The sequence below is a fragment of the Lepidochelys kempii genome, chromosome 15 (assembly GCF_965140285.1).
Source record: "Lepidochelys kempii isolate rLepKem1 chromosome 15, rLepKem1.hap1, whole genome shotgun sequence".
Taxonomy (NCBI): Eukaryota; Metazoa; Chordata; order Testudines; family Cheloniidae; genus Lepidochelys; species Lepidochelys kempii.
In genome coordinates, this window is record NC_136394.1 from 26,862,118 (window position 1) to 26,874,812 (window position 12,695).

At 43.9% G+C, this 12,695-nt stretch overlaps 1 protein-coding gene across 4 annotated transcripts in view; it reads left to right on the forward strand.

The window, feature by feature from the left end:
- MLXIP (MLX interacting protein) overlaps positions 1-8,334 on the forward strand; it is a 78,096-nt gene extending 69,762 nt beyond the window's left edge. For 2 of the 4 annotated variants that reach the window (XM_073313254.2, XM_073313255.2), the window contains 2 exons: positions 362-491; positions 1,423-8,334. In XM_073313254.2, the coding sequence (XP_073169355.1) occupies positions 362-491; positions 1,423-1,544 (252 nt within the window). In that variant the 3' untranslated portion in view covers positions 1,545-8,334. Of the gene's footprint in view, positions 1-361; positions 492-1,422 lie in introns of those variants that run through there. The other 2 variants (XR_012155104.1, XR_012155105.1) reach the window with 2 other exon arrangements.
- Positions 8,335-12,695: the final 4,361 nt, after the last annotated feature.

Consider the following 12,695-nt stretch of genomic DNA (forward strand, 5'->3'; position numbering starts at 1 on the left):
TGTGTCTAGGGCTAGCTGCATCTTTTTATAATAGTATAATAAAAAGGAGGGACACAAACTACTAGGACTAGAAACATTTTTCGTGATTTCTTTTAAATGTTCCTTTGTTATTTGCAATCCAAATTCTACAGCATAAAGTAGACAAACGACATAGGTGAAGAGCACTGACATTAGATGTTGTTGTTTTATTTTAATATCCCAGGGAGAAATGTTTCTTTAAATGTTAGTGTCCCTTTGCTGGTTGAAGTCCATTTAGATGCCTTCTGTTTCCCACTTACATTGAACTATTAATGGTTGTTGTTTTTTTATTAAGATGCTCTGTGCTCCTCTTTTTTTCCCCTTAACCCTCAATGATTTGCAGTTTAGTATTATCATTAAGCCACTGTTTGAGTCCTTCAATGGAATGGTGTCTACGACTAGTTTAGAGGATCTGAACCAGACCGCAATGGCTTGGCTGGATCAGCATTGTTCGCTCCCTGTTCTGAGGCCAAGTAAGTAGAGTTCTAACCAGTGGTAATTTAATACTATAATAGTTGTTACCATACAGTTTCCTCTTGGAAATTCAGCATGGGAAAGGGAAGGAAGGCATGATATAAGATGTGGGTTTTTTCAACCCTCTTGCATTGTTGCAATGGAAAATTAAGAACTGTTGTTGCTGCCAGTGAAATTCACTTTGAGCATTTCTTGTTAGCACCAAGGAGAGAAAATAATTTAACTTTTGTTTGTAGAGACCAGAAATTAAATATAGATTCAAGCCACAACATTTTAATCCAGATTTCAAACGCTCTTGAGATGGCATAGGGGTCAGGAGAGTGGTTTGTCTTGTTATGAAGATAGAAGATGTTTGAATTTGTGCTTAGCTTTCAAATGCCTGTGAAGTTTGGAGGTGATTGAAGCTGATGCCAGTTTCTCAATCCTCCTCCATTATGAAGCAGCAAGTTCATATCTGTGGTTAATACTGCAAAATATACAGTCTATATTGGAACAAGTTGGGATTTTGTTGAAAAGTGCAGTCAAAATACTAGATCTCCACTTTATAAACATTGTCCTTCCAGCAAAGTCATTGCGCTTCAATGTCTTTGACGTTGCATTGTTGAGGCTCCGTGTGTACTGCACGAATATCCGTGTATCTGTACTTGCTGGAGGATTCTCTGCTCCTTGAAGTCTTTAAACCACGATTTGAGGACTTCAATAGCTCAGACATAAGTGAGAGGTTTTTTGCAGAAGTGGGTGGGTGAGATTCTGTGACCTGCGTTGTGCAGGAGGTCGGACTTGATGATCATAATAGTCCCTTCTGACCTTAGTATCTATGAATCTATAATAGATCATTTATCCCTGCTGTAACTTCACTGTGTACTACGTGAATCTGTTTGCAATCAGACTAATTGTTCTCCTTGATTCTTTTCTGGCCCTTTATTCCAGTGGTGCTGAACACCCTTCGGCATCTCAGTATAACCACCTCGATTCTGTCAGATCCATCACGCCTGCCAGAGCAAGCCACTGAGGCAGTTTGTAAGATCAACAAAACAGCTGGGGAAACCTAACAACCACAAATGATGAGTTACCTATACAAGACGTGAAGAACGTCCCAGCCTCACAGACTTATGAGTCTCCTTACAGTTCGTGCACTTTAGAAAGGATTCTCTCTATCATGTAGGACATTGTTCAGGGCATTTTGCCTCTGGCTTCTGAACATGTAGAGATACAATGCAACATTGTCTAATGCTTGGCTTCCTCTTCAGTACCTGTTAGGTTCAGTTAAGTGAGAATGCCAACCTCAGATACATAAGTAGGCTTGGGTCCTGCATTCAGCAATAAAAAAAATCTCCATCAATGAAGCATGAATAAATACACAGTGAACATCTTTGCATAAAATGACTTTAAGTACTAAACAAGGTGTAAATTCACTACACCTAGGAACAATTTGTTAAAGGGAAATGCACATCTGATTTCATGAAAGGTACTGTGCTTTTTCATTTTATTACCTGCAGTTCAATTTCTTTGTTGTGTTACTTGAACAGTAAAAAAGTTGATAAAAAGAATGATCAACATATTAATAACCAAAGGAGAAAAAAGTTAATCAAAGATACAAAATCATGGTAAAATACTAGAATTAAAATCTCAGGTTGTGTATGTATCTTTATTTTAGTTCAGTATATTATTTGTATGTGATCATTTGGTGGGTATGCTTTATTTCCTAGCAAATAAAGTAGCAGATGTTTTCGTAGAACTTTTTTTTTCCTGATTTAGGCAGTACAAGTGCATAGCAGGACAGTTTGGCAAGTACAAGAAAACAATTTCTTTAATTTGTGTGAATTTTTTACTTGTAAATATAGACATGAATTTCCATACAGGCTTAAACTGTAAACTATTTTTTCTTACATGCTGCAGAGTTGAACTCTCCATCATAACACATGTGCACAGATGATGCTGTAATGCTTTAGAGACAGAAACTGAGTTTGTAATACTAGGAAGTTGGCATTTATGTTGTCACAGAAATTAGATCAATCCATATGTACTCATAAGCTATCCCTCGCTCCTGTATCTTCTTTGCCTGTTTCCCCTGCTTCAGTATCCCTGCCCTAAGTCCTAAACTCTTGAAAGATTTAGGTCACGGTTGTCAATCTTTAAGAGGAGGCTTGCATCCAACATAAAACTTAGAACACCTCTTGTTTGATATCTGAAATGTGATTTTATTCACTGTGACTGGCACAGTAAGCGACTGACATAAATATAGATGGGTCTGAGCTTCACTGTTCACTAGCAATGTGTTCGTCACCATAGTGCTAGCAACTTCTGGCCAACAGTACCTCATGCAGATTGTTCCTGTCCACATTAGGATTAATCTAAGTGGGGCAGGGTGTATGTATGTGATATTGGCGAATTAGGAGGAGTATGGGCATAAACCTGGAGACTCTTGACCCATGATTTGTAGGCCTTCTCTTGCAGTGCCTTCTCCATAGCTCATGTCATGGAGAGTCTGCAAAACTGACTCTCTTTGGTTGGAGCAAAGCTGGAGCAGAAAATTTACGCTTCAAGCCTTCCCAGCTTTGGGGTTTGTTCCTTGCCAGTGCCTTTGCACAGCACCTTGCCCACCAGTGTTGCTCTCAGCCTGTGTGCTGGGGACAGGGTTTGGCTTGTGGGTAACAAGTTGCTCTGCTGCATCGCTGTAATGAAGTCTACTAAAAACATGATCCTTGATAGCCAACCCCCTTGACCTGAAAGTAGAGGCACGATGTAAAGCTTAAGTCTTCTGTTGAGGTTCTGATGCGGCACTCATCACTCTGGTATCTGAGCTCCTGCTTTCCAATGCACTGTGAAAAACTAAGTGATTTGTTGCTTAGCTACTAGCATATAACCACCTAAGAGGAGAGCTGTACTGTGCACAGCTAGAGAAATGCCTAGCCGTGTCTGCTTTCACAGTGACGGGTAACTCCAATAATGTGATTACACGTCTGAGCGTTTTTGTTTGGTTTTTTGTTCCACTGCATGAATTAACTTCATCTGCAAAAGAATTGAGCCTTCAGGCCATTGACTGTATTTTGTATCTCGTTCAAAATTTGAGATCCCAGAAGTTTACCAAACTCTCAGGTCAGTTTTCATGGCAGAAAAATAAATCATTAAACTCAGCACAACTTATTAATAACCCTGACAATTCCACTATTTTCTAGAGAGAAGTTATTAGGAACCATGTTAACAATCCAGGTAAAGCCACCTGATATCTTCCCTTGGTACCTTTCCTTCCAGTTTCACAAGCAAGCTGCATTGAGATGGGCAGGTCTAGTACGCTGACAGTGTTTAGTTAGAGAGCAGACTGAAAATAATTTGATATTACACATTCTAAAATATTTTCAGGGATTTTACATTAGGAAGCAACTCTTCACTTTCTCTGCCATATAACTTTCCATTTGGAGGGTCAGGCTTTCAAAAGTTACCTGTGAAACAAACTGCAGGATTTCCCTGTCCTGAGTTTTTGCATTCTCAACTTTTCACAGCTGAGTTTTTGCATATGCCGAACATCAGTTATGGTGGAAATGGCATTTGTGCATGCAAATCAAGAGACATTTTGCTATGCATTTATATACCTAAACTTCACACACACATCTCTGAGATTTTTGCAGCTGTAGAAAAACTTCAGTCACAGCTGTAGGGATAGTAGTTGAAGGCCCTTTGAAAATGTAGGCCTAGACTTTATTGAAATAGTACACAGAGGTGGTTGGTAAGCGGTGAAGTGGCTTTTCTACATATATACTCAGGCCTAGATATGCAGTACAATCTATTAGTAAAATAAGCAATATTGTTTGGTATCCATCTGAATAAATGGTGCTATATAAATGTAAGATCTTTTCTATCGATGCCTATATTCAGCCTTCATTTTATCAATGATGTTGAACTTCTAACAAAATCTGACACAGTGATTAGCTGGGTTCCCCCCCAACTTCCTCATTTACACACCTACCTTATTGATATATATATATTTGCATGTTAAAATATGTATCAGGTGAAGTTGTCTCCAGTCTGCATGGTAGATATTGTGCCTAGTTCTTACCTCATCCCAGTGTAAATTGGGAGTAATTGCACTGAAGACAATGTGAGGTGTGATCATAATCAATCTTTCCCTCAATACGCAAGATATACTAAGAGCCTGTTAGAAAGCTCATTGAAGTCAGTGGAAGTCTTTCTGCTGACTTCCAGGAGCTTTGGATCAGACCCTAAAGAGTTCAGTCCCAACTCCCATTGAAATCAATAGAAGGACTCGCATTGACTGCATTGGTAGCCTAAAGGAACATGAAAGGATATTGTGACTGAGCTGCTTAAAGTTATCAGGTTACCACTTTCTTTATCTAGAAGTTTGCTAAAAACCATCGAGTCTCACTGCATAGCTGAATAGATTAAAATGGGACAGATAGGGTGTGTATCGTTAGTTGCAGGGGAAACGGACACAAAACTGTTCTGCTTGCTGTGCAAAGATCAGCAGCACTTTATCGTTTTTTTTTTTTTTATTAAAAATTGCTGACTTTGGCAGTGAGGAAGGGGAAAAGTGTACAAGGGAGAAGAAAAAAGAATACAGACTTTTCATTCTGTCTGGCATTTACCAGAAATCATCTGCTTTCCTAAATTTTTTGAGTTGAACAAATACCCATGACGCATGGAGACTTGAACAATAAGATCTTGTCCCTTAGTGGAGGTTTATAATTCTGAGAACCCTTTGCCACCTAATTTCTGTAAATCTGAACTCTCGTTTGTTTATTTCAGACTACAGGTTTTATCGTGACAGTGCTTATTGGGGGCACTGAAAACTGGACTGGGAGTTTACAGACCTTGGTTTAATCCCTGGCTCTGCCGCTGTTTTGCTGTGGGCCTAGTCACTTACATCTGCCTCAGTTTCTTCCTCTGTAAAATGGAGATGATACTTCATCTTTTGTAAAGCAGTTAGTATTTCTACAGAGCTTTTCTTTAGATCGCAAAATACTGTTATGAAAAAAGATTGACCCAATTTATATGAATTGCGGTGTAAATCTCTGCTATAAGCTTGAACTTTGTATTCTATTTCTGCTCACCAGCTAAGGGGCTTAAATAACACATCTTTCAAAAAGATGATTTCTGCCCAGAGCAGTCACACTCTGCCTCAGTTTAACGAGTTCCAATTCAGTTCTGTGTGGCAACAAACAGATGCAGGCTCTCAACCAGTCCCCACTATCTGTTGCAGTTTACAGAGAATTTCAGGTGACACCGACGGTCTACCTCGCCTTCAGTGGCTTCATGTTGTAGATTGATTCCCAAAGAATCTGTAGTGCTCAGATTCATTTTTAGCTTCCCTAAAAGCCAAACACAAGTTATGCTTTACTCAGACCCAAATCATTGGGCTCAATACAGGGGTATCTGGGTGAAATAATGGCCTGTGATGTACTAGATCAGCATTTCTCAAACTGGGGTCCACGGGCCCTGCTGATCAACTCCTCCCAGCACCTCCTGCACATCAGGGAACTGTTCCCCAGTGTGCAGGAGGCACTGGGAGGGAGGGGGAAGAGTGGGACAGGCTGCACAGGGAGGGGGCAGAAAGAGGCAGGGAAGAGGAGGGTCAGGGGTGAGTGCAGGCAGGGCTTGGGACTGAGCAGGTGATTTGGGGGTCCTTGGATTTTCAAAGTTTGAGAACCACTGTAATAGATGATATAATGGTCCCTTCCGCCCTTAAACTCTGTACATCTCTGTAACCCAACACATCAGCTACTGTAGTTCTCTTAGGGCCTTATGCTTCCTGCCAACAGCACAGTCATGGGCAGAAAAAAACAGAAACTAGCTGAGGTTGAGGGAGCAAGAGCACCGCAGGGATGGGGACAAGAGATACTCTTGGCAGCATGATCCCCTCACAGAACTGTTGGGATTTCTTTGTGGGAGATAATACTGGGTCTATTGGCAGGCTCTGCGATGGCTTTCCCGTCCCCTAGAGAAATACCCCCTGCAGGGAGACTCTCTGTATCAGCTGCTGGAAGGGAGCTGTATGGACAAGCGTAGATGTGCTGAGTCTGCGTGAGACTATTCCTGCGCTCTGTGAGTGCCCCAAGCTCCTGCAGATTTTCTCACAGAGCTGAGGCAATGTCTGCACTGCGAGCACTCGTGTAGACGTTTCCTACATTGAGGGAAGGGGGTTTTCCAGTCACTGTGGCTAATCCACCTTTCTGAGAGCCCGTAGCTAAGTCGATGGAAGAATTCTCCCATCAACCTACCTATGTCTGTACTGGGAGTTAGGTCAACCTAACTATGTCACACAGGGCGCAAAATTCTTCACAGCCCTGAGCAACATACCAAGGTTGATCTAATTTGTAAGTGCAGACCAGGCCTTATTAGGGTACTACAGGTTTGGTGCGTCTCAGTTCAGCCATCCCCTCCTCCCAACGGGATGATCTGTTGAAAATCCTGAATATAGTGGAGCTTCCTGGGCCCTCTGTGTGCCCTTCTGACCAGGGGATGATATGACCCTTAGAATCTGGGACTGTGAAAATTACTTGATTGTGGGAAATGTGCACAAAAAAGTCCAGTAATACCCCAGAGTCTCCAGGCACCAGCTTTCTGCTAGATCTCTGTGCATCTGTAAGTGCTTGAAAAGGCAAAGACCAGCGAGGTCACACTGCTAAGCAGCGTCTTGCCAGCTTGAGTGAATCCATTTAGTTTGCAGCCCCAGAGTTTGACATTCCAGTACGTGTGTTTGGTTTTAAAACCAAAAGCCTCTGTGAGATCAGGCAGCGGTTTGAGAGCAGTTATAATATTTAGTGACAGTGGCATTTCTGGGTAATAGCAGAAACAGTCAGCAGCATGAAGCTTTTGTAGTTCAGATTACTGGGAAGCAGTTCCATCTTTTCTGCCTATTCTTGGGATGGTTAATTATTGACCTGCTGGTGCCAGTTGAAAGCTACTTGTGGGGGGCAGGGAATTGACTATTCAGTATCAGGACAGTTCTGAATAACTTGTCTGGTGTTATCTACACTTTATTTCCAGTGCCTGCTTCTACTTTTGATTATACACCAAGATAAAGTAAAATGATCAAAGTACTGTTGCCACTAAATCACGTAGTCTTAGGGGCCCAATCGGCAAGTTGCCGAGTGCCCTTAACTTCTTCTGACTTGAGTAAGATATTTGGTGGGATAACGACTGCAGGATTTGGCCTGCCCATTGCTTGCCTCCAGTAATTTTTGTCTACTATGTGGGTGCATGTGTTTCATAACAGTTTTCTGCAGCAAGGCCCCTTCCTCCCTCAGCCCTGTTCCCATTGACTTTGATTGGGGCACCGGCTCTCCATTTTTCTTCTTTATTAAACAGGTGTCATGCTGTTTTGCATTGCAAGACTGCAAGCACACAGGTAGGTTTTGGACAGATATGTAAAACCCGGTATGGTTACAAAGCAACATACCGAGGCATTTTAATATAATGGTCTCATGGCTGTTGGAATTGTTTTTATTCTGAACTTAAAGCACAGCTCATACGCATGAATAAAATGTTAAGACAAAGTGAGCGCCCGAAGCAATCCTCCTCCTCCTCCTCCTCCTCTTTAATGATACATTGGACAAAGTGCTTCCTGTGCTGCCATAAAAATTTGCTACAGGTATTTTTTTAAATGAATGGATTTGATTTTTTTGTTACATAAACACTCGGAAGAACACGGGCTTCAGATGTGCTCTTGCTTTGGCCTTGTTGTATAAGGTTTTCTGTTCTATTGTAGGACACAACATCTGCTGCGCTACTGATATGCAGCATTTGTCATGCAGCTCTGTTAAATGTGCAATGCAATTTTATATTTACAACCAAAACAATAAATGTTATTTTTTTGGAAGAAAACTCTGCTCTTAGTGTGTTCACTTTTAAATTTTGTACTGCCTTTATATAGCTCATGGGGTGGGGAGGGGGGAGAGAAGAGAAGGAGAGCGGCTCCACCTACAAAAGAAGTTCTGTCCACATGAAATGCCCCTCACCATAGCTGCGCAGATGTGATCATGTTCTGAGTGCCTTGTGCTCAGCTCTCCCAAATCCCGCCCCCCTTTTTTTTTTTTTGAGGCTTGACTTCCTCTTTGTGAGGCTCATCTGCTCTAAGCTACTGGAACTTGGCTGCTTGTGGGGGCCTAAATGCCCCTTGGGGCTCTGCTATGCTCCTGAGGCTTGGCTTCTTGATTGGAGGAGGTGAAAAATGGTGGGATCTTCCAACCTTACTCACTGGTAGTGCCAGAAGGAGCTAGAACTCGCAATAGATTGTACAGAAAGTCATAATCTCTCTCCTTTCTTACCTGCGGGGATGAGCAGTGAAATTCTTAACAATGCTGACATTTAAAGTGTTATCACTGGGTGTCTTGAGTCAGCAGCCATTGAGATGAATGGAGTCGTCCACACCTCAGGTACCATTTCAGATCTGCAAACAAAGACCAATGTCACCGCATCAGTTACACTGAGTCAGGTCACGTTTGAGGTGATCTCAGCAATCAACCACTAGAAACATAGGCTATGTCTACACTTGCAGATGTAGAGCGCCGGGAGTTAAACCAGGCCTCGGAGACAGCACCAGGGAAAGCGCTGCTGTGTGTTCACACTGTGCTCCTTGTGACCGTGGAGCATGTCCCCATGAGCGGCTCTTGCAATGCCACAGAGAGCCGTGCATTGCGGTCACTGTCCCAGTGTACAAGCAGCTGCAGCGTGTTTTGGGAAGGGTTTGCAATGCCTAATGGGGCAGGTACAGCATCCCATGATGTAGGTTTCCCAGTCCCATTGTTCCATGGGCATCCTACTAGATTGCCAGCTGCTTTTCAAATGTGGGGGGGAGAGACGGTGTGTTTTGGGGGACAGTGTGTCAGCATGCTATCTTGTAAGTTCAGCCAGCGGCAGGGGAAAGAGGGAAACCCAACATCAGCCCCCACCCCACGCCTCTCACACACACCTGCATCTGCAGCCGGAGCATTCCATAGTAATGGTTTGCTTTGTGTCCAGGAGCAGATAAGCATGCGGGCTGTCAGAAACGGAGCTTTGAAAGGGGATAGCCGCATGCCTGCAGCAGAGTTCAAAACAATGCCCAGGGGATTATGGGATGTTTCCAGAGGCCAATCACAGCCCAGTAATGCAACACCTCATCCACACTGACACACCAGCACTACAGCCCGGACGCAGCAAGCTTTATGCTTCTTATGGAGGTGGATTACCAGACGCGCTCCAGCCACGGAGTCCAGGCGATCTAAGTGCCTTGCCAGTGTGGACACCTCAGGAGTTATGGCGCCCGGGGCTGATTTGATGCGCTCTAACCTGTGAGTGAGGACAAGACCTTACTTTTTTTTAATGAAAGTTTAGATTCTGCACTTAAGGCAGGATGGAAGGCACCAGGGCACCATACTCATCAGAGCTCTGTACATACCCACAAGTATTGGTATACTGCACATTTCTTTTTAATTCAGATTTTAGTTACTGTGACGGGGTCAAGACTCCCCACCACTGGCGCCTCCCGGTGGTGGTTCCAGGAATTAGCTCTGTCTGTTGTAGGGCATCCTCAGCATATGGTGTCTTGCTCATCGTCTGCTCTGCTGCCTTGGGACCCGCGTTGCTCCCCATTCAGCGGCGTCCGCTTCAGGACACTGCCCTCCGGCAGTGCCCACTACTCCAGACTCACCCCTTTCTGGGGCAGGGGAGGTTTGTTAACAGCAGTCTTTGGGACTCACAGCTGCCTCAGTGGCTAACCACAACCCAAAGTCTAGCCCCTTAGCTCAGGGGCAAGTTGCAGTCTGTATTGGCCACCATCTTCCATGGCCAGTATAAGGGGGGGACCCAGGCCTACCTGCTACTCTGGGTCCCAACTCAGGGACCCTCTAGTGGTAGCCTCTTTCTGCCCTCCTTCATTCCCCTCTTGTCTGCCTATTCTTCCCTAGGCCACTTCCCCTATGGCCCTGTGCACCTTCTCAGCCCTTTGTAGCAGGGTCTGCAGCCTGGCAGGTAACAGGGCTGGAGCCCTCTCCTGCTCCCCCAAGCCTGCCCTGTCCAAGGTGCTAGCTCCTTGCTTCAGGAGCCTGTCCTTCTCCCTCACTAGTCAGGGAGAGAAAAGGAGGACTTGTGGCACCTTAGAGACTAACCAATTTATTTGAGCATGAGCTTTCGTGAGCTACAGCTCAGTTCATCGGATGCATACCGTGGAAACTGCAGAAGACATTATATACACACAGAGACCATGAAACAATACCCTGCAGGACAGTGGGGTGGGAGGAGGTATTGTTTCATGGTCTCTGTGTGTATATAATGTCTTCTGCAGTTTCCACGGTATGCATCCGATGAAGTGAGCTGTAGCTCACGAAAGCTCATGCTCAAATAAATTGGTTAGTCTCTAAGGTGCCATAAGTACTCCTTTTCTTTTTGCGAATACAGACTAACACAGCTGTTACTCTGAAACTAGTCAGGGAGAGACTGCCTTCTTCTCTGCTAGGCTGCCTTTATATAGGGCCTCATCCAGCCCTGACTGGCTGCCTCTTCCTTCCCCTGATTGGCCCTCCACATGCCTTTATTGATTGGCTGCCGGTCTGTGCATCCTCAAAAGGCCTGTTTCAGACCTTTTCTCGGAGTGGGGTGACTGCCCCACCACAGTTACGCAAAGGAAAATCCAGAGAATTTCCACTGATTTACTGCAAATTGATGCCAGTGTAAATGAGAACAGAATTAGCTCCTATGTCTTAACGTGCAGTTCTACTCCAAAAAGTGATAAAAATGTCACCAGATTCACTCCATGTGTGTATTCAGTGACAAAAATAAATATTAATGCTTTTGCTCCTCTTAGTGCTTCTGGAGTCCATATAGCCATGGGAGAGGAAGCTGGATTCTCTTCTTGCTCATTCATCAACAGAGTTGCTAACTAAATTCTGCTCAGTGACACCTGTAACAATCCACTGGAAACTATGGCATTGCACAGTGTCACTGGGGCCTCATACGGGCTGCAGAACTTCTTTTCCTGGTGATAATGATGCATGAGGAGGAAAAACCCCTGCTAAACTATTGGATTCCAAGCTAAATTTGTATGGATGTTTTAAAAACAAAACAAAAACCTTGTTACGTGTGAACTGGATACATCAGATATTAAATCCATTTAGAGACAGTAACCATGGAGCCACGAAGAACCACATTTACAGTTATTTCTCATAGTACAACTATAATTAATGTACTCCGTTTCTAAAATCACACAGGCTAGAAATCAATTGGACCTGCAGCATAAGCAGTCAAGAATTGTCCCAGCTAATGTGACTGGGGACCAACAAGCTGACCTAATAAGTCTCTGACTGACCTAGAGGTTCTAAGCTAATGCTTTACATTTTTCATGGCGTAATTTTCCTGATATATTAAGTGTCTGAACCTGCTCCCATTGACGTCAACAGGATCAGGCTCTGACTGTTTTTTTGTTTTCTCCCCATTCACAACATTGTGTGAGAAACCCAGCCAGAAAACCATTCCAATAATTCTCTGTTTGCCTCTTAACCTGCTTTTCAGTTCTCAGGCTGGTAACTCAAGAGCCCTAGTGTTTCTCTAAGCCAGGAGAAATGCTTGAGCCTAAGCTGGCTGTACCATATACAGCACTAGGAGCTTGAGTCCTGTGGGACTGGTGCAGACCTAAGGCTCTAGAATTATGTACTGGTTATTTTTCTCTTTCACTGTTTTTTTGGAGGAGTGTGAGCAGTGGTCTGAGTGCAGACTCCTTCACCCAGGTGTGTAACCTCTTTGATGCCCTTTCTCTTATTCCCTCACCTCCAAAAGCACTCTCCTAGGCACAGAGATGTTAATGGAAGATGTGTGTGGTGAATAATCTTGCGCGCACATAGACACCCAGGCACTGACACTGGAAAAGGGCCCTGCAGCCATCCGGAAAGATGTTTAAAATGTCTCTCTCTGCACTTGGAGCTTGTGTGACAAAGCCAGCCCAGATATCACAAAGAGAAACCCATAAAAGATGAGATGCTGCCTGAGTCACACAGCCCAGTGCTACCTTCTGAAAGGTTAACCCCCTGTGAACCCATCTGCATCTCCTCCACTGGACTACCAGCAACCTTTGCAGTGTACCCTGAAGGTCAGCAGCCTTGTGGTCAGTCAAGCCAAAAGGGGAGGCGAATTCCAGGAGGGAGGGTCCCTCTCTGAGTGGCCACCTCCCAGTTACAGTTGGCCACAGCCATAATCACTGCCAATACTTCTGG